The sequence below is a fragment of the Peromyscus leucopus genome, chromosome 7 (assembly GCF_004664715.2).
Source record: "Peromyscus leucopus breed LL Stock chromosome 7, UCI_PerLeu_2.1, whole genome shotgun sequence".
Lineage (NCBI taxonomy): Eukaryota > Metazoa > Chordata > Mammalia > Rodentia > Cricetidae > Peromyscus > Peromyscus leucopus.
In genome coordinates, this window is record NC_051069.1 from 61712373 (window position 1) to 61736934 (window position 24562).

Consider the following 24562-nt stretch of genomic DNA (forward strand, 5'->3'; position numbering starts at 1 on the left):
CGTTCTCAGGGGTTGGGTGTGCATTTCATACTTCTGCAGAGCTGGGACAGTGTCACGTGACCATGAGGGTGGCTGGGTCTGGCACTCATGCTCCTCCTCTCTTGCCACACTCCTGTGCCCTTGAGAAAGGGATCAGCAGTCCAGTGGACCCAGAGAATCCTGATAAATCACCCATGCTCCCCAGTGGGCACAAAGGTTTGAAACAAGGGCCATAAATGTCTTGAATTCATCTTGTCAGCAGCTAAAGCTTCTTAGGGCTCTGCTAGGCTTATATGGGTAAGAAATACTTCATATAGAAAGCTGGGCATAGCTGGGCAGTGGTGGTGCATGCCTTTAATTATTGGGGACTATGGGAGTCCAGCCCCTCGATAGTCCCCTCCCAGGGTCCAGGAAGAATCTACAACCAGCTGATAATCTTTGATAAAAAGGAATGAATCTATGTACACAAAAATCCTTAGTTCATACACTTTATTATTCTGCGATAGTTCTCTCTCTACACAGCTTCTATTCTGCTCTCATGTCTAGCTCCTTTCTTGCCTAATTACTCTATATTTATCTACTGTCCCCTCTAGGTTCTATCTCAATTTCTTCACCTAGTTCTGTCCCTTCTAGGTTCTCATCTATCTAGTTCTTTCCCCTATCAGCTCCTCTCCCATCTCCTTCTCTCTCATCTGGCTCTTTCTTCATCTTGTTCTTCCCCATCTGGCTCTTCCTCATCTTCCGTCTCGTTCCTCTAGTCCTCTCTTTTAGCCCTCCAATCTAGTTCTTCCCCATCTCAGTTCGTTCCTCTCAAGTTCTTACTCATCTAGTTCTTCCATTCTCTTTTCTCTTCTCCGTCTTGTGCCCTGGAAGTCCTAGTATATAAAGGGAGGGTCCGAGCTAAATTGTGTAAAGCTATTACTTAACGTCCACTCTCCTAGGCGTTGTCTCCTTGTGGAATTTACCGTAGGTCAGGAGACTTGCATGTGGACTGTTATCATTGTTAGTCCTCAGAAGTTGGGCGCCCCCCCTGGGTGGTGTTTTCTGTAGTCCTTGAAAGTGGCTAAGGGAGATAATCTGATTCCAGAGAAAGCCTTTCCTGAGGCTGTTCTCCAAATGCCTGGAATGTGTATGTCCAGAGAGTGATCAGTCCACACTGTTAGCCCTTCTTAGGGAAAAGTCAATTGGGAAAACTATGAAGGCACACATGATTTTCATAACAGAAGACAGCTGATATATAACAAGCCAAGTAACACCAAAAACTCCTTGGGATTTGGCTTCCTCTGGAGGAATTCCCTGATCCCTCCAGGTAGTGACTTTGCCATAACCAGCTGAGTTCTTATGATATATTCCTGCGGCCCTCAGCATTTAATACCAGCACTCGGGAGGCAGGCAGAGGCAGGGGGATCTCTGTGAGTTCAAGGCCAGCCTGGACTACAGAGTGAGTTCCAGGAAAAGTGCAAAGCTACACAGAGAAACCCTGTCTCGAAAAACCAAAAAAAAAGAAAGAAAGAAAGAAAGCTGGCCATGAAGTGAACTGGACAAACATTCACAATTGTGAACAGTACACAGACAGCTCTCTGACGACATTCCTGTCCTGCTGTTTCTGGTCTCAGCCCATTTGGCTGTGCTAATCAAGGTTTCCTGACCTGGGATAACTATGTCCTAGCCAACACAGGGGGCTGTCAGACCCAATGCTCTGCCTGTCACTCGGAAGTTGTGTTCAGATGGTTTGGCTCCTGCAAACTTCAGTCAGGGTCTCAGGGTGTCACACAGTTGGCAGAGTACTTGCCCAGTGTGATGGTTGGTCTTAAATGTCAACTTGCCACAACCTGGAACTATCTGGGAAGAGAGAGATTTTCAGTGGAGAAATTATTTAGATCAGGTTGTCTTGTGTGTATGCCTATGGGAGGGATTGCCTTGATCACGGATATCAGAAGACACCGCTCTCAACGTGGGGTTCTCAATATAACAAGATGAAAGAAAGCTAGCCGAGTGAGCAGGTGGTATGGGGGCATTTATTATCTCTGTTCCTGACTGTGATGTGATGTTAAATTGTTGCTTTTCCCTTCCCTCAGGGATGGACTGTGACCTGGAACTGTGAGCCAAATAAGTCCTCTCTTTGCCTGTGTTGCTTTTCATCAGGATATTTTATCACAACAAGAAAAATGACACTAGAACACCTGGCATGCACAAGGCCCTGCGTTCAATCTCCAGCACCGTATACGCTGAGCACAGTAGTGTACCCCTGTAACTCCAGTGCTCAGGAAGTAGAGACAGGAGGATTGGAAATTCAAGGCCATCCTCAGCTACTTAGGCAGTTTGAGACCCTAGGATATATGAGATATGTGATCCTGTCTCAACACCCCCAAAGAAAACTCACCCTCAGTTTGAATATCTATCACAAACTGTAATTAGCACTACTGTCCCCCAAGGTTAGGGATAAGCAAAGATGTAACACAGTCCACATCTATTCATTATACTCGAGGTTCTAACTAAAGTGGTAATTAAATAAAAAGAAATAAAAGGAACACACATCAAAAAGAAAGAAATAGCTGGACATGGCGGCTCATACTACGATGTCATCACAGGCCAGGTGTGCTACATAAGACTTTTTCTCAAAAAGTGAACAACAACATCTAAACAAACCAAACATCAAAGGGTAGCTTTGAAATTTAAACCATCACAAAAGAGCCGAAGCCACCAGAGAACACACCACCATGTGCTTGACATTGTTACCACCAGAGCCAGGACCCAAAGCAGGGGGCAGCAGCCCTTATCGGCTGAGCTGCAGTGGCAGGTGCCGAGGATGCTAAGTTTTTGCAAAGTTTGTGAAGCCACAGAAATCCTTCTTACACTTGCTTGAGGGAATTTAGAACAGTATACACTAAAACTTCAGGCAATTGTTTCGTTTGATTTTCTTCTGAGATAGCATCCCACTTTCTTCACAAGGGACTGAACTAAGAAACTCGAATTGTCTGTGCAGGAGAGTGCATAAATGGACGGTGGCGTACAGGGAAGGGATGCTATGAGGTAATAAAAAGGACCATGTATTAGTTACCTTTCTCACTGTGGTGACTAAATACCAACAAAGAAGCAATGCAAGAGAGAAAACGTTAATTTTGGCTCATGGTTTGACGCAATACAGTCTACCATAAATGGGGGGCACGGTGGCGGGATTGTAAGGCTGCTGGTCATGTGTTCACAGCCAGGCAGCGGGGAGAAAGGACAGGGTGTCCAGCTGGCTTCCTCTTTTCTTCCCCCTGTTTTTATTCAGTCTGTGACCCAAATCCAAGGTGTGTCTCCTAGGTGGTTCCAAATCCAATCAAGTCGGCAATAAAGATTAACAAACTATGGATACACTTCAACACTGATGAAACTGAAAACTGTATTGATTGGCAGAAGCAGGTGTGTGAACACATATCAATAGTTCCAGTCTTAATACATTCAAGAGCCAGGTGGTGGTGGCACATGCCTTTAATCCCAGCACTCAGGAGGCAGAGTCAGGCGGAATCTCTGTGAGCTGGAGGCCAGCCTGGTCTACAGAGTGAATTCCAGGAAAGGCTCCAAAGCTACACAGAGAAACTATCTTGAAAAAAAAAAAAAGAAAGAAAGAAAAAGGTGTTCAAGAACAGACAAATGAAAATCTGTGGCTTGTGAGGGCTGAGGGGCAACGTAGGAGACCGAGGCAAGAAAATCGCTGTAAGTTTAAGGCCAGCCTTGGCTACATAGTAAGTTCCAGGGTAACCTGGGCTACACAATAAGATTCCATCTCAAAAAAAAAAAAAAATCTGTGGATCTGGGATGGCAGTGGATCTCAGCGGGTAGAGCGCTTGCCCAGCAAGTGGAAGTCCCTGGGCTTCATCCCTAGTGCCACATAAATAGGCATGGTGATGTATCGAGGACTTAGGGGGTCCAGCCCCTCATTAGTCCCCTCCCAGGGTCCAGGAAGAATCTATAACCAGCTGATAATTAATCTTTGATGAAAAGAAATGAATCTATGTACACGAAACTCCTTAGTCCATACACTTTATTATTCTGTGTGAGTTCTCTCTCTACACAGCTTCTATTATCTTTTAGCTCATTTTTTGCCTGATTTCTCTCTATATTCATCTACTGCTCCCTCCAAGTTCTATCTTATTCTGCCTCATCTAGGTCCTTTTCATCTTGCTCTTACCCAGCTAGTACTTCCCCATCTGGCTCTTCCTCATCTTCCATCTTGTCCACACATTCTCTTTGGTCAAAATCTTCCTTATCCCTCTCTGTTCTCCATCTCTAAGTTCTCTCAGTTGTCTATGTACCTCCTAACCCTCCCTAAGTCTCTCTGGAATCCAGTTATAAACCCAAGCAATGTCAATCCCCTGGTCAAGCAAGGTCACCAAGTTTGAATTCTATGGGGTCATACAGGCAGGTAAGAATTTTCCTCAGGCAGTGAAGTCAGGCTTTCTTTTACAACCCAAAATGGGAGTGGTAAAAGAGGAGATCAATTGAGTGCTAATGACCGGTTAGTATATGAAAAAGGGGGTCTATGTGCTCAGTCTACATTCCTAGAAGTGATTAGGTGTACCTAGAGAGTTTCTCTCCAGCTCCTGCCAAGCCCCAGCAGTCCCACAGCCCACTTATAAAATAAACACACAGACTCTTATATTATTTAAACTGTTTGGCCTAATGGCTCAGGCTTCTAGCTATCTAGTTCTTGTATCTTAAATCAACCTATTTCTATAAATCTATACCTTGCCACATGGCTCCTGGCTTACCAGTATCTTACATGTTGGTACTCATGGAGGTGGCTGGCAGTGTCTCCTGACTCAGCCTTCCTGTCCCCAGAATTCTCTGCTTGTCCCACCTGTACTTCCTGCCTGGCTACTGGCCAATCAGCATTTTATTTATGCAGAGCAATATCCACAGCAGTTAGGTAAGAAGTTAGGGGTCTATAAAGTTAGTAAGGCTGTAAGAAAAGGAGGGTCTGAGCTAAATTGTGTAAAGCTATTACTTAAGGTCCACCTGACCTAGGCGGTATCTCCTTGTGGAATTCACCTTAAATCAGGAGACTAGCATGTGGTGGTCTCAACTGTTATTTCTGTTAGTCCTTGAAAGTGGCTAAGGGAAATATCTGATTTCAGTGCTGAAAGGGGAGAAACCAATGGGCTGGGGGGAAGGAAACCTTTCCTGAGGCTGTTCTCCAAATACCTGGAATGTGTATGTCCAGAGAGTGATCAGTCCACACTGTTAGCCCTTCTTAGGGAAAAAACAATTGAGAAAGCTATGAAGGCACACATGATTTCCATAACAGAAGACAGCTGATATATAACAAGCCAAGTAACACCAAAAGCTCCTTGGAATTTGGCTTCCTCTGGAGGAATTCCTTGATCCTTCCAGGTAGTGACCTTGCTATAACCAGCTGAGTTCTTATGATATATTCCTGCGGCCCGCAGCAGTGATGCACACTTATAGACCCAGAACTCCAGAGGAGGAAGCAGGAGGATCAAAGATTCAAGGCCAGTCTGGACTGCATAAAACCCTATTAGAAAAACAAACAAACAATCAAACAATCTGTGGAGGTGTACACTTAAAGATCAGGGAGATGGCTCGTATATCATTATCTATCACTTGATATCACTATCAAACCTAGTGGCCCGAGTTCAATTCCCTGGTACCCACATGGTGGGAGGAGAGAACCAACCCCCACAAAATGTCCTTTCATATGTGTGTGCTGTGGCATGCACACACATCCACATAATAAATGAGTAAATAAACAAATGTAATATAAAAAACGTGTGCTTTGATACCAGATAAACCTTATTTCATTATAGTATCATCAGGATTAAAGTAAGCTGCAATTTATAAGGGGCAAATTTCATCATTACAGAATATTGATATTAATATTAAATAATTTTTTTTCTCAATTGGAGCTTTATGAGGACTTTGTTAAAACTGATCTGGTTATATTTATCTATTTGTTTATTTTTGACACAGAGTCTCACGATATAGCTCTGACTGGCCTGGAAGTTGCTGTGTAGACCAGGCTGGCCTCAAACTCACAGAGATCCACCTGCCTCTGCCTCTTGAGTGATGGTACTAAAGGTGCATCACTGTGCCTGACCCTGGTTGTGTACAGGACATCATGAAATTGTCACTAACACAGGAAATCCCTGTCACTTACTTTGGAGCCAGGGTGCCATGGCTCCAGTTGGATTTTATCTTCACTTTTGATTCTAAGCTCTTGGTTAGAATCTTTGTATATTAAAAAAATAATCCCAGCACTTGAGAGGTGAAGGCAGGTGGATCTCGGTGAGCCTGAAGTCAGCCTGGTCTATGTAGAGTCCCAGGATGACCAGTGCTATGTAGAGAAGAACCTGTATCAATAAAATAAAATAAAATAAAATAAAATAAAATAAAATAAAATAAAATAAAATAAAATAAAGTTAAAACTTTAAAAGTTACAGTTGGGAAAGGTTGAGCAAAGTTTTTATACTATTTTTTTGATGTGAAATTCTTAGGAAGAAATTGTGATGGCCTTTGAGGGAAAATACACTGGATGATTTAATAAGATACTGGGGATGCATTGCTGTGTGTCAGTCAGGGTCTGCAATCCCTGCCACTCTCAGCTGGCTGGGTACTGATGGCAGAGGAAACTGAGCAGAGAAAACAATGGTTTTGTGTCTACTCTCCTCCTCCTCTTCCTCCTCCTCCTCTTGTTTTGTCGAGACAGGGTCTCACTGTATAGTGTTGCTGTCCTGGAACTCCCTCTGTAGACCAGGCTGGCCTTGAACTCATACAGATCCGCCTGCCTCTGCCTCCCGAGTGCTGGGATTAAAAGCAAGCACCACCACTGCCTGGCTACCTTTCTTCTTTATTTAAATGTTTCCTTAATAATTCCTGCTTGAAAAGCCTATTTTAGGCTGGAAAGATGGCTAGAAACTCAAGCATCTGCTCTTGCAGGGGACTCAGCACTTGAGTTACCTTCTGTCACTTCAGTTCTGGGGCATCTACTGACCCTTCTGGCTCATGTAAGCATTGCACTACCGTGTGCACACATACCTATACACCCAACTTAAAAATAAGTTAATAATAACTTTAGATGGCTATTTAGTGAGCAAATATATTTGGAGTATCAATAGTAGAAGAGCTCTACACTTAAAGATCTGAATGCAAGTTGAGAATGGAGAAAACCCAGAGGATTGGTTGGCTCAGTTTATTAATCAAGATACTAAGCACCTATCATGAGCAAGCATCCTGCTGATGCTAGAATAAAGCATAGAATAAAAGACATACTGTCCCTGCCCATACGCAAGTTAGAGTTTATCCAGAAAATAACTTTAATTCTTATCAGTTTTGAGGAATAGTCTAACTCTTGTCCAGGTTGTCCTGGACTTCATTGTGTAACCTAGGTGGCCTTTGGGGCCACAGCTGTCTTCTGCTCCAGCTTATCATGTCCTGTTCACAGGCTTAGAGCCACACCTTGCTTAATAACTAAAAAAGAGTCAGCAATAAAATGTGCAAACATTGCAAGGGAGACTGATGATGTGATTCTGCCCTCAAAAAGAGGCTCAAAGGTGGATGGAACTCTCCATGGGACTGACAAACTTAAGCTATCTGGTAGACTGACTTCCAGTGAGCTGTGCCGTCAGAGGCAGCCACCACAACCCCACTCACCTCAGCTGAGCCCACAGTCCAGCCTCCTATTCCTAGAATGAAGAGTGGGTTCCTCACCTTAAAGTAAAGCTGCTTTAAGTTTGCTGCCAACTCGCTGAAAATGGAAGAAGACAGACGAGTTAGACTACAAACGTCAAGTTTTTCCTAGAGCAGATACAGCTTAGCTCATCTCTTATAAGAGAAAAAGCGAAAGGAAAGAACTTTGTTTTTCTAGATCTATTCATCCTGTTTATAAAACAAAGAACAGCAAGGCAAAACAAAACAAAAATACAAGAAAATACCCACTAAAACAGATCAAAACAGTTTTTTTGTTTGTTTGTTTTTAAAGTATGGCTGGGTGGTGGCACACGCCTTTAATCCCAGCACTTGGGAGACAGAGGAAGGTGGATCTCTGAGTTCGAGGCCAGCCTGATGCACAGAGAGAGTTACAGGACAGCCAGGGCTACACAGAGAAATCTTGTCTCGAAATCCACGCCCCCCCCAAAAGTATGTTTGTTTAGCTTCACGCCTGTGCGCATGCGGATGCAGTGCCTGTGGTGGCCAGGAGAGGGCGATGGACACCCCCACCCCCGGAATTGGAGCTGCAGGGGGCTGTGAGCTGCCTATGGATGCTGGGAGCAGAAGCCCAAACCTCTGCAAGAGCAGCCGCTGCTTAGCGGTCTCTCCCGCCCCCGAGCAATCCTTCCAATTCCAGAACTAACATAGTTCTAACCTCTTTAAAACAAAGTCTCACTGTGTAGCCCAGGCTGACCTGGAATCACAGGGATCCTCCTGCCTCAGCCTTCCCGGGGCTGGAATTAAAGGCATTAGCTACCACCTGCAGCTCTAGTTCTGATCTTTAAAACAGTCAAGATAGACTGAACAAGAGATCTACATGGTTTTTTAAAAAATGTTCATCTCTTTCTTGACCAAAACAAAAAGTGAAAATAACCAGAGAGTTACATGGGTTTTTTTTGCCCTCCCCCCCCTTTTTTTTTAATTCAGCAGTTGTAGACTGGAAAGTTGTGGCCTTATTTTCACTGTGAAGGATTTGGAGGCTGCAGGCAGGGGGCAGGGCCTCTTCCAGGCATGCGGACCCAAAGGCTGCACATCTGTTTTCAAGGCTTCCAATGAGCTGGCCACCAAGAAGTCAGAACTTTCAGTAAACGCCACGCGGACGAGCTGGGCCCAGGAAGTCACGCACCGAAGGGCCACGGAAATCCCCGGCCGGGGCTGCCACGGCGGGTGAGGAGGAAGTGCGTGTGGTTTTCACCCTGGAGTTCCCCGAGCATCGGAGGAAAGCACCGCGGGCAGCCGGGGGAGCAGCAGCCTGGGCGGGCGGGAGCCGCAGCCTGGGCGGGCCAGCGCGGGGGCGGGGGGCGAGGCCGGGCGGCCACCACTTAAAGGCGTCGTGACACTCCGCCGCACCCCACAGGCCAGGCGGCAGGGGCCACCCCGGAGGTCGGCGTCCTTGCTGGCGTCGGGAGCCTGGGGAGCCGGCTGCGGTGAGTACGCGCGTGGAGAGCGGGGAGGGTCCCCGAGGTGGCCGCAGGGGTGGCTCCGAGGCCTGCAGAGCCGGCTGTGTGCACCTCGGTCCTGCGGGAGGGTGACTTGCAGCTGTCCCCACTGCCCCCGCTGCCATCCTCGCGCCTGCCCGGAGCTCAAGGTCTGTCTCCTTCCCGAGTGAGGCCGTGGAATTTTAATTCGACTGCTTCAAGAGGCATCAGGGGGACTTGATACAGTGAGAACAGGAACAGCTTGGGGAAGCTCAGAGGGGCAGTGGGGTGTGTTAGTGATGAGCCTGGAAAAAGCACTAGGGCTCTTCCTTTTGAGACTGGCCTCACACTATAGCTGAGACAGACAGGCTTTGAACTCTGGAAAATCCTCCAGCCTTAACCCCTTGAGTGCTGGGCTTCAGCGCTCTTAATCTAGTCAGTAAATGGCTGTAGTCATTTCTCTGTCTACCACATGCCAAGTTCCGCCCTGAAGACTTAGACGTATATTTTACATTTAATCATCAATTGTAAGAAGTGGGCGCCGTTATTATCTCCATTCTGCACTGAGGAAACTGAGACGCATGTGGTTTTTCTGGGCATCACTATGTATCCCTGGCTGGCCTGGAACTCCCTAAGTAGAACAGGCTTTGAACTCAATGGAACACTGATATCCAGAGCCTCTGCTCTGGAGTGCTGGGATTAAAGGTATGTCCGGCCACGTGGTGGTGTCCCTTGTGAAAGGGACTCTGACACCCTCCTTGAAACCCTTTGATGTTTGATTCCAGAGCCTGGAAGTAAACTGCTGAGTTAGCAGTCATGGAAAATGCCCTTAGTAAAAGAAGGGGCGGTGGACACGGTGGCTGCCAGCTGTGCAAAGAATTCTGCAACAAGAAGTTTTGGTGGGATTCGTAGCACAGGCCTGTAATCTTAGCACTTGGGAGGTAGAGGCAGGAGGATTGGGAGTTCAAAGCCAGCCTGGGTTATATGTCTCCCACAACAGCAGCAAGCCTCAGGGTCTTTGCTAGGTCCTGTGGCTGCTACAGAAATGAAAGCGTACTTCCTGTTCTGAAGGAGATCTAGTCCAAGGAGAGGGAAACAGACACATTTACGCTGCTGTGTCAGAGAGGTGATCAGGCTGATTACCCCAGAGGGTGAGGACACCCAGCAGCCCTCCAGGTCTACTGGAAATGGTAGAGGAAGCAGAGAAGAGACAGGGGCACCAAGCTCATCTGGAAGGAACCACTGTAAAGGAAAGAGGACTCCCACACACTGATGTGGACAGGGCCCGGGATCAGGACATGTTGAAGAGGAAGTAGGCCCCAGTGGCAGATGCCAATGCTTCCTGTGGATTTGATGTTATGAATGTGGAGAGTGTTTGAAGGGCTGTTGGTACACGGACTAACTGTGGCTGTGTGGAGATGTGGTTCATAAACAGATGTTCTGTTGGCTTGGTTGTGGAGGGAGGGCCTGCCCCAGGAGAGGCTGGAGTGGGAAGCAGGCTGTGTTCCTTTGGAAGCTGACAGGGACTCAGCGTGAGTACTGTGTGGAAGGCCCAGGGCTGTGCAGGGTTTGAAGAGAAGTGGAGTCTGGTCAAAGCAGTGGGAGAGGGTAGGTCCATGAGGCGCAGTTGTTTCTCTGAAGTGGCCAATAGGTTTGTGAACACAGGCAGGCAGAGGGCTGCACCTCTTTTCTGAAGAACAGAGCCAATCGAGTCAATGTGAGAAAGTGAAATTGGAGGTGGCCGAGGGCTCGAGATGTTTCTGTAGATGCTGGTCAGCATGTAAAGAGAACAAGCCCTCCGTTGCTGGGAAGGGAAGCTAGTCTAGTGTCTATGGAAATCAGTGCAACATTTCAGAAAACCAAAACCACGACTACCACAGGACCCAGCTCGCCTCCTCCTTGATAGGCACGTGGAGGATGTAGGACAACTTGGGAGAGATTCCTGAGTCCCCCAGGTTGTAGTCACTGCACTGTTGTGTGAGGGGACATGACCAAGACAACTTATGAAAGAAAGCTTTTAACGAGGGCTTGCTCACAGTGCCGGAGGCTCAGTCCATGATCGTCCCTACAGGAAGAGTGACAGGCTGCAGGAAGCTGAGAGCTACATCCTGACACACAGGCAGCAGGCAGAGAGAACCTGGGCCTGGTGTGAGCTTTTGAAACTTCAAAGCCCACCCCCAGTGACACACCTTCTCCAACAAGGACACGCCTCCTAATCTTTCCTAAACGGTCCACCCACTGGAGACCAGGCATTCAGATCTATGACCTCATGGGGGCCATTCTCCTTCAGACCACCACACGCTGTTTATTGCACTGTTCACAAATGGAACAGATTGAATGCCTGAGAACAGATACATGGATAAAGAAAGTGTGTGTGTGTGGACACTGGAGTAATATCCAGTTGTAAAGAGAATTAAAGGTATCATCTGAAGAAATAGATGGAACAGGAAATTGTGTTAAGCAAAAGAATGCAGAGGTTTAAAGACAAGCATGCCTTCACTTCTCTGAAGAGGGACTGTTACTAAAAAAGCTGGAGAGGTAGGAGGGGCAACAGAGGGCCGAAGAAAGGACCAAGGCACAGCATGTGCAAATGTGTAAATGTCACAATCAGATCCACTAATTTGTTTAATCAATATGCGTTAGTAATTCTTTTTTTTAAATATCTACTTATTTTATGTATGAGTGCTTATTTGCATGTATAACTTTATGCCAGAAGAGGGCACCAGATCTCATTACAGATGGTTGTGAGCCAATGTGTGACTGCTGGGAATTGAACTCAGGACCTCTGGAAGAGCAGCCAGTGCTCTTAACCTCTGAGCCATCTCTCCAGCCCTGCATTAGGAATTCTAATAGAAACAATTAGAGGCTGAGTTGGTGGCTCATGCCTATAACCTCAGAACTCAGGAGGTTCAGGCAGCATGTTACTGTGAGTTTACGGCCAGCCTGGGCTACAGACTGAGTACCAGGCCAGCCCGAGCTGTAGTGTGAGTATCTGTCTCAAAAAACAAAACAAAACAAAAGGCCCATGAAGAGTAAAGTATTGTAACTCGTGACAAATTACTGCAAAGAGCATGGAGATGCTGGCCCAGTGGTTAGGAGTCCCCGAACGCTGCGTTTACAGTCAGGAATAAAAAGGGCTTTCCCTCCAGTTTTGTAACTGTACTGTTGTTATGTAAGATGTTAATTTGGGGAAGCTGAGTGCAAAGTGTGTGTGAACTCTGCAAGCTTTTTTAAAGTATAAATTAATTTCTAGGTATATACACATATATATTCCTATATATGTATCTCCATGAGCTCCGTCTGTAACTCATGAGTTCTGTGTGACATTTCTTGGCTTGATGTCCAGTGTAGCATTGTCTTCTCAGTGTTGGGGACTAAGGCAGGGGCCTTGGGTGTGCTATCCACGTGCCCTACCCCTGAACCACACCTCCAGCCCAAATTAGCATAGCTTCTTGCTACACACCAGCCTCCATTTTGGAGAAAACATGTTAAGGGAAAGGTCATGGTGGAGCTGCTGGTCACCTTAGCGTTTGGGAAGCCGACAGGAAGGTTAGAATTTGAGGCCGTCTTAGACTACGTCGGGAAATCCCAGGCTCCAGAAAGAGGGAGTGGGGGAGAGAGGGAGAAAAAAGACCTTGTGTTTTACCATGAGTTATTTGACCTTAATTTCTCTGTTTTAAACAGGTTGACAAAGGACACAAACCCCTACCACTTGTAGCTTTTTTCTCAGTTTCTTCTGTAAACCAAAACATCTCAAAATGGAGGCCTAAAACCCTAAAAGGGACGTAGCCTAAACTTGGGAGGTAGTTTTGTGCATGGACAGACAAATTAATTTCTAAGTGGACTTTCGGGACTGTTGTTCAAAGATGCTCATTTGAAGCCTGTGGTCTAATTCTCTGAGGTGTGCTTTTTATGATTTGGTTGTGAATTTGACTCCCAGAAGGGAAGGAGTTCTGTGACGGGCGCAGTGTTGAAGTTGCCTGGCCCACTGGCTGGCACTTTTTAAAAAGTGCCTCTGTTCAAGAAAGATCCAAGCACAGTGCCGGTTATCCAGAGGAAATGAGTCATCAGGCTTACTCAGGAGTAGAGGAGTGTGCTCATGAGGTCGCTGACATGCCGAGAGATGGCCACAATGGCAGAGAAGAAACAGGAGGAAAATGTTCTGGGACACACAGCAAGTTCAGAGGAAGTGAGACAGACATTACTTGAGAGCTGAGAGACTGCCACCCACAAGGCCGTTGGCATTTTAAAGCTCTGCTCTGCGGGTCTTGTAGATAGACTGCGCATGAGAACAGCGGCAGCTGCGCTGTTCTGATAAACGAAGCGGTTTATTCAGAAGGAAATGTCCTAGAACAGTTTATTCAGAAGGAAATGTCCTAGAACGACTGAGTGTGAGGTCAGACACAGAGTCTCCTGAAGGAGGCTCCTGGTGACAGCTGTGCAGATGATGAATTGCTGACCTTGTAGAGAACCTGCGTTTCTGGGAACTGCAGGAAGCCACACCAGCCAGTGGCAGCAAAGCCCTGGGCCGTGACATAAGACAGATTTGCTAATGGCTAGTAAATCTTATGTGAGAAATTCCCAATTTGAAGGTCTCTGCTGTTCAGATGGTAGTAGAATTTTTCGTGTCTTGATAAGTATGTGCTCAGTGAACACTCTGTGAGATAATTTCTGACCAAAACTAAAAATTTCTGTTACAAGCTTGTAGTGGTAGCACACGCCTTTAACCCCAGCACCCAGGAGGCAGAGGCAGGCCAATCTCTGAGTCTGAGGCCAGCCTGGTCTACAGAGTGTTATGATATCAGAATATTAACACACAGTGAGTTCTAAGACGGCCAGGATTACACAGAGAAACTTTGTCTCAAAAAAAAAAAAAAGACAAAGAAGGAAAGAAAACACAAAGTTTGAGGCGTGCTGTGTAACTCCATGGTAAGGCACACAGGCTTTGTGAGCCCAAGGCCCTGGGCTCGATCCCCAGTGCTGGGGAGATGAGTGAAAGGGTAGAGGATCATGAATAAGTCTGATCCTGGTCCTTTGAAAGGAAACACAAAACAAGCAACAGTCTTGAAGTGGCTTATTATTTTAAATTGCATCTGAACCATGTTTCACTCTTTATGAATCAGACTTCGTGCAGGTTGGATGAACACGGCTAGTGCGTCCTCCTGGCAAAGGAGCAGACTTGCCCCCAAGATGCCTGGCACAAAGTGCCCAAACACTCTGCTTCCAGAATGGAATTAACTTCTGTCACACATTGGCTGTTAGGCAGAATCTAGTTTTTATTGTGTGCATGAAGATTGTACAAAGGTGTGGTTGTGTGTAATTGTGCCTTAAAATGTATCAGGGTAGGATTTACACTCTCATCTTACTGAATCCCAAAATACATAGAAGGAAAAAAATGAGTTTGTTCTTATTTTAGGTGTTCAGCCTAGTAGTAAAACTGACCAAAAGCCATGCACAAAACTACCTCCCCAGAGGAAGGCTGGTCCCTTCCCCTCCCCATCGTTTCGTCATGAACATGGTTCAAGACAGTGTCCTGTCCAAGCCGAGGAAGAGTCCCGACACATTTGAGCTGAAGTACGACTTTTCGTGTGAGCTGTACCGCCTGTCCACGTACTCGGCTTTCCCCGCTGGAGTTCCTGTGTCGGAACGGAGTCTGGCTCGTGCTGGCTTTTACTACACGGGCGTCAACGACAAGGTCAAGTGCTTCTGCTGTGGCCTGATGCTGGACAACTGGAAACAAGGGGACAGCCCTGTTGAAAAGCACAGGCAGCTGTACCCCAGCTGCAGCTTCGTCCACACTCTGAATCCCGCCAACCCTCTGGAAGCCAGCCCCAAGTCCTCTCTTGCGTCTGCAGCGCCGAGCACCATGCCTTCATTATGTGCAAGTCTGGAGAACACTGGCTATTTCAGTGGCTCCTACGCAAGCTTTCCCTCAGACCCTGTGAACTTCAGAGCAAATCAAGATTGCCCTAGTTTGAGGACAAGTCCCTACGACTTTGCAATGAATACAGAGAAGGCCAGATTACTCACCTATCAAACGTGGCCATTGTCCTTTCTGTCTCCGGCCGACCTGGCCAGAGCCGGCTTCTACTACGTAGGACCTGGAGACAGGGTGGCCTGCTTTGCCTGTGGCGGGAAACTGAGCAACTGGGAACCGAAGGATGACGCTATGTCAGAGCACCGGAGACATTTCCCCAGCTGCCCATTCTTAAAAGATCGGAGTCGGTCAGCTTCGAGATACACTGTCTCTAACGTGAGCATGCAGACACAGGAAGCCCGTGTTAGAACGTTCTTTAACTGGCCTTCTGGGCTCTGGTTCCTCCTCAGCAGCTTGCAAGTGCAGGATTTTATTATACAGGTAAGAATCGTAATCTGAGACTCTTACAGATCCATCATGTGTTACGTTATACACATGAGTGTGCAAATTTTATGTATTCATAAGTTTGATTCAAACTTATGCATTTTAGGACACAGCGATGACGTCAAGTGCTTTTGCTGTGATGGTGGGCTGAGGTGTTGGGAGTCTGGAGACGACCCCTGGGTGGAGCACGCCAAGTGGTTTCCCAGGTAACTGCTTTGAAATTCTCCTTTGCATCTTCTATGGTTTTCATGAGATACATTAGCTTCCTTTATAGCACCTTTGCCTCCTAAGTACTGCGGATTCTGTTTCATTGTTACGTGTGTGAGTGTTTCGCCTGCCTATATTTATTTCTGTGCACCATTGTGTGCAGTGCCTGCAGAGGCCAGAAGAGGGCACTGGATCCTCTGTGATTGGAGTTAAAGATGGTTCTGCGCCAACATGTGGGAGCTGGGAATCAAACCTGCATCCTCTGGAAGAACAGTCAGTGCTCTTGATTGCTGAGTCATCTCTCCAGCCCTATTACTTCAGATTTTAAACATTATGAAGATTATAAAGAATATTTACCTTATGCTGGGTGGGTGGCACACACCATTAATCCTAGCACTTGGGAGGCAGAGCCAGGCGGATCTCTGGGAGTTTGAGGCCAGCCTGGTCTACACAGCGAGATCCAGGACAGGCACCAAAACTACATAGAGAAACCCTGTCTCGAATAACCAAAACAAAAAAACAAAAGAGAGAGAGAGAGAGAGAGAGAGAGAGAGAGAGAGAGAGAGAGAGAAAATATTTACCTTGAAAAGCCAAAAAAAGAAAAAATATTCACATAGATTTTTTAAGTGCTTTCTATTACTCTAGTTAATTTTTTATATACTTATTTATTTGTTTTATGTGTGTGTGTGGTGTGGAGGTCAGAGGACAACTTTTAAGGGCTGGTCTCTCCTTCTACCCTGTGGGATTGAACTCATGTCACCAGAGTTGGTGGCAAGCGCCCACTGAGCCATCTTGCCAGCCCCCACTGCAGTAGTTTGTAAAAACACAAGAAGAATCATGAGTCTGCTTCACTGCCGCAGAGATTCACATTGTACTTACATTTAGTAGTGGATCTCCATTATCTAGGGATTGGCAGACTCACCGTAGCGGGGCTGTGTTGAATGTCCCACCCTTCCCCTGAAGTCTGTTCGAATGTTTTCAGCCCATGGACATGTCACGGACAGGATCGGATGGCTCACGCAGAGGCCTCTCTGCCTCCACGTTTGCTCAGGGGTACTTTTAGGAGTCTTAGAAGAGTGGAGAGCAGGGAGGCACTCCGAGCAGAGCCTGCTGGGGAGCTTGGCTTGAGGATGGCAACTGAGGGCTCCTCATGGCCACCACTCAGTGGCTCAGCCTTGACAGCACAGCGGCTGACCCTCCCTTCCACAGTGCGGCACTCGTGTGTGTGTGTGTGTGTGTGTGTGTGTGTGTGTGTGTGTGTGTGTGTTCAAGCTCGTGAGAAACAGTTACCAGCCTCCAGATAGCTAGATTAATAAAACTATAAAATATAAAGTAATAAACTAATTTTGTAAAACAGCTGAAGTATATGAAAAGTACTAGAAGCCAATCAAATACACCCTAACCTCAATAGACAGCATCTTACAACGGCAAATTCAAAAATTCATGCGCAAGGGCTAGGGAGATGGCTCAGTGGTCACCGCTTTGGTTCCCAGCACCATATCAGGCAGCTCACAACCACCTGAAATTTCGGTTCTTGGAGGACCAGATGCTTCGGACCGCCATGGACCCTGCATTCACATGCACATACACACACATCTGCACACATAAGCACACATACACACACACACATACCCACACAGACACACATAAACACACATACGCACACACATATACACATACACACACAGACACACATACACACACATACGCACACATACACAGACACACACGCACACACACAGACATATACACAAACCTAACAAAAAAATGAACCTTTAAGGAACTTCACAAGGCAAACAGGCACAAGTAGAGTTACTCCTCAATAGCCTGGCAGAGTTAGTGACTGTTGCCTAGGTAACCAGAGCTCACACGAGGTGAGCACTTAGACGTGAGTTTGTCACTGCATTCCGAGTCACGTGTTAATCATAAAAATGGGCATACTAAGATGGCTTGTAGTGCACCTGTCCTTCTGAAGCTGGCAATAACAAGTGGTCCTGCTAAGGAGCGCTCACAGCGTCGTTGTTTACGTTCCAGGTGTGAATACTTGGTAAGAATCAAAGGACAAGAGTTTGTTGACCACGTTCAAGCCGGGTACCCTCATCTACTTGAACAGGTAGGAAAGGTCTCTTTTCCCCTTTAATTAGTGCCTCCCAACAGAGAAACTGCTTATTTATTTTTAAAATTTTAATCATTTAACAAATTGTTTTTAAAAATTTATTTGTAAAATCAATCACAGAGTAATATTTTAGTGAAAAGGCGAAAATTGTTTTAAAACGACACCCCCTCTCCTCTTTTCTCACAAACCTCAACATCATCATGCCAGGAGCCTCCCTTGTGAGAAAAGTAGATCCGCAATTATTAGCCACATGAAAGACAGTGTTTGTTGTATTTCTCTTTGAGCGTTTGTCCAACCAACCAGCAATCAATTAAACTCTGAAGCAATTAATCAATTACATTTGAGGGGAAAGGTTTACTCTGTAAATTTTTCTTAAATGATTTGAGAAAGCATTTGCTATCACTCTTTGGAAGAACCAAATAAGAGCTTATTTCATAGTCTGAGGCTCAAGAGCTTGTCAGCTGTGGCCAGAGGAAGCGACTCAAAAGTAACCTACCCCAGCAGATGACTAGGGTAATGGAAGCTGCAGATGCCAGGCCAACCCGCTGCCTCTCCTGAATCCAGAATCCAGCCTGTCCTAGCGAGGAGGCTTTGCTCTCTGCAGCACCCTGGGGAAGCTGTTAGCTTAGAGCCCCATTATTCAAATTCCTGGTGAATGCCATGAAATACTGCTTCTGACCGGGCAAAGTGAGTTTGTAGTAGGTTAAATAGCAGGTCTGTTGGTCATTTTCAGCACAGTGGTGGGAGGCAGTTTACATTTTAACATGTATATTTTTTTCCTGTAGCTATTATCTACGTCAGACACCCCAGAAGATGAGAACGAAGACTCACCAAGTATGTATAATGATCATAGTGCATTAAAGTGAGCCATTTGGTACTAAGATTGAAGGTGAAGATGGGTGTGGTTGTAATCCAGCATTTGGGAGTCTAAGGCACCGGGGTTCTACAGGGGATGAGTTCAGGGCCAGCCTGGGTGAGTTCAGGGCCAGCCTGGGTGAGTTCAGGGCCAGCCTGGGTGAGTTCAGGGCCAGCCTGGGTGAGTTCAGGGCCAGCCTGGGTGAGTTCAGGGCCAGCCTGGGTGAGTTCAGGGCCAGCCTGGGTGAGTTCAGGGCCAGCCTGGGAACCTAGTGAGATCTTGTCTTAAAAGAGCAAAACAGGCCGGGCGGTGGTGATGCACACCTGTAATCCCAGCACTCAGGAGGCAGAACCAGGTGGATCTTTGTGAGTTTGAGGCCAGCATGGTCTACAGAGCGAGATCCAGGACAGGCTCCAAAGTTACACAGAGAAACCATGTCTTGAAAAACAAAATAAAAAAATAAAACACCAACACCAACACCAAATGAAGTTAGCCACCTGCATACAGTGTAGTGCCTATGTATTGTTCAGATTTCATGGTTTTGATATTACAATGACTTGCTATTTAAAGTCTATGAAGCCAGGCGTGTTGGCTTGTGCCTGTAATCCTCGGACTTGGGAGGCTGCGGTAGGAGGATTGCTATGGATTTGAGATCAGCCTGGGCTACATAATAAGCTCGAGGCTAGACTGGGCTAGAAGGAGTCTCAAAACAGCAGCCACAACAAAAGGTATATGGCACTGCTGATGTCTGTTAAATCTCCCTTTTCATACAGTTGTGCATTTTGGACCTGGCGAAAGTTCAGAAGATGCGGTCATGATGAGCACGCCTGTGGTTAAAGCGGCTTTGGAAATGGGCTTCAGTAGGAGCCTGGTGAGACAGACGGTTCAGCGTCAAATCCTGGCCACCGGGGACAATTACAGGACCGTCAGTGACCTCGTGATAGGCTTACTTGATGCAGAAGATGAGATACGGGAGGAACAGAAGGAGCAGGCAGCTGAGGAAACAGAGTCAGGTACGAGTTCCCAAGGCCCTTTTCCAGAGAGATCGAATGTCACTTTCTGCCAGTTCTAAAAAGATGCTCATCCAGCCAGCCTGGTCTGTCTTATGCTTTATATTCTGAATTCAAATTCTGAATAAATAAATAAATAAATAAATAAATAAATAAATAAATAAAGTGCATTGTGCGGGGCTAAGGAGATGGCTGGGTGGGGAGGGCGCTTCCTGCTGAATACTGAGTACTGGGGCATCCGTGACCCCCCAGTACCTGTTTGGTGGACGGGGAAACTAATTTGACTCACACAGGTTTCCTCAGACCTCTGTATGCATGCTGCAGCACATGTACACACAGACACACACACACACAGACACACACACACACAGACACACACACACAGACACACACACACACACACACACACACACACACTATTAAAAATAGCCGAATTCTCATTATACTAAAAAAATGTGTATGTTGAGCAAACGTTAACACTTTTCTTTCAGATTTCAAGGTCACACGAACCAGGTTTGTTTGTTTTTTTAAGTGCCATGTAACCTTTAAAAGCCTCAAAGACTCACACACTATGTGTGATTTTTGTTTTCTGTATGTGCACACAGATCTTTTCAATTAACAAGCCTTCATATTTTCCTCTAAAAGCAAAATTTGCACTAAGGAACTCAATTTCAACATAATGTCAAATCAGTTCTCGATTTTGAAGAGGTGTGTGGTGTGTGTGTGCGCACACGCATGCCATGACACATAGATAGAGACCAGAGGACATCTGGAGTCAGAACTCTCTTTGGGTTCTAAGTATCAAAGACACGCATTAGGATTTTGCATTGAGCATTTTCTGCACTGAGCCGTCTTATTGACCCACAGCACATTCTTGATCCCAAGATGAATCATTCCCCTTTGTCATAAATTGAGATGGGATCCAGGAGAATTAATAATTTGAATATTAGAATAATAGTATGCCTTAGACTACAATGTTTACATTTTTAATTAATTTTTAAATTTATGTGTATCTGTGTGAGTTTTATGTGTACCTTGTGTGTGCAGGAGCCCTTGGAGGCTAGAAGAGAGTGTTGGATCTCCTAGAACTGCAGTTAGAGAGATTGTTAGTCAACATGTGTGTGTGTGTGTCAGGTCCACTGCCAGAACAGCCAGTGCTCTTAACCACTGAGCCATCCCTCCAGCCTCCTCCCACTCCCACCCCTTTTTTTAGACAGGGTCTCAGGTAGCTCAGATTGGCCTTGAACTTGCTATGTAGTTGAATCCTGATTTTCCTTCCTCCACCTCCCAAGAGCTGTGATGACAGGCATGGACCACCGTGCCTGGCTTAATGCACAGATTCCTATTTAAGTCCCCTCCCTGCCCACACAAGAGCTGGCTTCCCTACAATGTCTTAGTTTACAATGTCTGTTTCCTGTCCCCCCAGGGTAAGTTATCCATCACGTGAGCTGTGTTTGTGACCCTGCTCTCTGTTCCATGCTCAGAACCACCTTCCCCTGGGCATGTGCAGATCTCTTCTGGTTCTGATTGCTCTCCTCACTCTGGTGCAGACCAAAGCCACGCTGATCTGCTTTCAAGCACGAGCCTTTTAACTTTTGAGACAGGGTCTTGCTATGTAGCCCAGGCTGGCCTTGAGTTCATGACCTTCTGCCTTAGCCTCCCAAGAGCTGGGCTGCAAAGTGAGTTCCAGACTAGCCTAGGTTAGAGCAGCCTAGGAGCTTGTCTCAAAAACAAGCCGGGCTTGTGGTGTAGCTGATTGGTGGAGAACTTGCCAGGCACATGTGGACACCTGTGTTTAGCCCTAGGCATGGTACACATGCTTTAACTGCAGCACCTTCGGGTGGAGAGGCAGAGATTGAAGGCGATGAGGTGAGTTTGAGCTGGCCTGGGCTACATGAAAAGACAGAACCTGTGACACGGAACAAAAGCACATGTAGGACGGAGTTTTTAACTAAGCGCCATTTCTTTTGTCCTTCTTAACACTTAACACGGGTCCATGCCTGTCCTGGCGACAAACTCACGGCATCTAACTTCCTCTCCTACAATAACTGCCTCTCCTACACCTAACTGCCTCTCCTACACCTAACTGCCTCTCCTACACCTAACTGCCTCTCCTACACCTAACAGCCTCTCCTACACCTAACTGCCTCTCCTACAATAACTGCCTCTCCTACAATAACTGCCTCTCCTACAATAATTTTTCAGACCCCTCGTATTATATCGCTTTACAGTAAAAAATAGAACATTAACGATGAAGAAGTAAATATCAGGCTACGGACATGGCTTGATTGGCAGAGTGCCTGCCTAGCATGCACAAAGCCCTGGGTTTGATTCCTAGCACCACATAAACTGGGCTTGGTGTCATACGTCTGGAAAGCTGGCACTCAGGAGGCAGTGGCAGAAAAATCACAAGTTTAATGCCATGGTGAAATTGGAGGCCAACCTGAGGTACAGGAGGCCTTTAAATAAATAAATACATGTAGGATTTCATTCACGTGTTATGTAGGTACAGAAAGAAGTTTGTGACCACGTTTGAACCTGCCTCCCTCCCTCTCTCCCTCTACCCCCCACCCTCTCTCTCCATAAAGATGATCTAACATTAATCCGGAGGAACAAGATGGTGCTTTTTCAACATTTGACGAGTGTGACACCAATCCTGGACTGTCTCCTACGTGCCAGGGCGATCACTGAACAGGAGTCTGATGCTGTGAAACAGAAGCCGCAGACCTTGCAAGCAAGAACACTGATCGAGACTGTGTTAGCCAAAGGAAACCCTGCAGCAGCCTCCTTCCGAAACTCCCTTCAGGAGAGCCACCCTGTGCTATACCAGGACTTATTTGGTGAGTGCTAGAAAACTATCTGGGGGGATTTCCTAGGAGGGACTGTTGAAAGTAACTCAGCCCAACTTATAAATTCTAATTGCACAAAAATTAAGGTTCTTTTTGTTAATATTATGAGCTTTTGTTCAAAGTGTAAAGTGTTTAAAATCTGCTGGGGGGGCTGGTGAGATGGCTCAGCAGGTAAGTGCTTGCCCTTGTCTTAATTAGGGTTTCTATTGCTGTGACCATGACAACTCTTACAAAGGAAAACATTTGATGAGGTGGCTTACCCTTCAGAGGCTCATCCTGGTGGGACATGGCAGGGTGCAGTGGACTTGGTGCTAGAGCTAAGAGTCCTACATCTTGCACAGGCAACAGGAAGTGGTCTGTCTCACTGGGAGTGGCTTGAGCATATATGAGACCTCAAAGCCTGCCTCCTTGATGACACAGTTTCTCCAAGACCACACCTACTCTAACAAGGCCACACCTCTTAATAATGTCACACCCTTTGGCAGCCATTTTCTTTCAACTACCACACCCATAAGCCTTTCACAAATCCAATGACCTGAGTTTGATCCCCAGAATCTACAGTGGAAAGAGAATATTCCTGAAAGTGGTCCTTTGATCTCATTATACACACTGTGGCATCCTTAGGGCATGCGCGCGCGCGCGCGCGCGCACACACACACACACACACACACACACACTCATAAGTAAGTAAATAAATTTGCTGCTGGACATAGTAATACACACCTGTAATCCCAGCATTCATGAGGCTGAAGCAGGAAGATTGTGAGTTCAGTCTCAGCTTGGGTTACAGAATAAGTCTATGTCTCAAATAAATATTAATACTAGATAAATAAAAATTTGTCCAATGTATTCTGGGCTGTGGAATTGGCTCAGTGAGAGCCTGTTGGCCTAGCATGAATGCATCAGGCCCTGGGTTTGAACACCTGCATTACAAAAATGAATAAACAAAAACAAATAGCTAAAACCAGCCTTGGTTGCCATAGTAATGCTTTCCCTTTTCCTTCCCCAGTGCGACAGGACACTAGGCGTCTTCCCACAGATGACATTGCAGGTAAGGGTACTACTAACACTTTAAACCTGCAAAAAAATCACTATTTTATTTTATTGATATTTCACTAGAGGAAAAGCAAATTGCTTTCCATTAAAAATTCTTTTTTCTTGCCTCACATGGCATCGCACTTGGAAATTGGATGTGGGAGAACCAAAGTCTGAGGTCACCTGGACTCCACAGAGAGACCCAGTGTTTAAAATAAAAAATAAAATCTCCCCCTCTTCATAGCTCTACCCATGGAAGAACAATTGCGGAAGCTACAGGAAGAAAGAACATGTAAAGTGTGTATGGACAGAGAGGTATCCATCGTGTTCATTCCCTGTGGCCATCTGGTGGTTTGCAAAGACTGTGCTCCCTCCCTGAGGAAGTGCCCCATCTGCAGAGGGGCCATCAAGGGCACAGTGCGAACATTTCTCTCCTGACCGGGACTGATGCTCCAACTCCAGCCTGTGGGAGGTGGAGGCAGGAGGAACACAAGTTCAGTGTCACCCCCAGCCACATAGGAACCTTGAGCCAGCCTGGACTACATGAGACACCACCTCAAAATAAATCAGTAAACACACGTGAAAATGAGAACAAAGGTAAAAGAAAAACTGTCTGAACTCCAGAGTGAATGGTCAACTATATAATAATTTAGCTCTTAAACTGAGTGGGTTTCCGTAAAAGTGCTATTTATTTCCAACTCACAAAGCTCTTTCCTGTAAACATCTGAAGCATATGTATGTGCATGTTCAGATGCTGAGAGAAAAGCAGGGGTTGCCTGCATTCCTGAAATTCTCAGAGATTTACGATGTTGGCATTTATGGTTCAGAATTTGAAATCTTTTCCAGTTGCTTTAAGAACTGGGAACACAGATTTTCCACTTCTTTTCTAAGTGTCTTATGCATGGAAACACCTGTTATTTATTGAATGACATCTTAGAGATATAGAATTTTTATAAAGAAGTTGTAAGGAAAAATTAATAAAGCAACAAAATTACTCTTGTTATATATTTATTTGTTT

General features: G+C 46.0%; 1 protein-coding gene across 1 annotated transcript; it reads left to right on the forward strand.

Moving 5' to 3' along the window:
- Nucleotides 1-9031: 9031 nt before the first annotated feature.
- LOC114708004 (baculoviral IAP repeat-containing protein 3-like) lies at nucleotides 9032-24543 on the forward strand. Its single transcript, XM_028890959.2, is given in 10 exon segments — nucleotides 9032-9119; nucleotides 14527-15421; nucleotides 15424-15468; nucleotides 15578-15677; nucleotides 17713-17791; nucleotides 18580-18628; nucleotides 19424-19663; nucleotides 22249-22500; nucleotides 23519-23560; nucleotides 23789-24543. Coding segments are annotated over 9 exon segments (1803 nt in total). The 5' UTR covers nucleotides 9032-9119; nucleotides 14527-14619; the 3' UTR covers nucleotides 23983-24543.
- The last annotated feature ends 19 nt before the right edge of the window (nucleotides 24544-24562 follow it).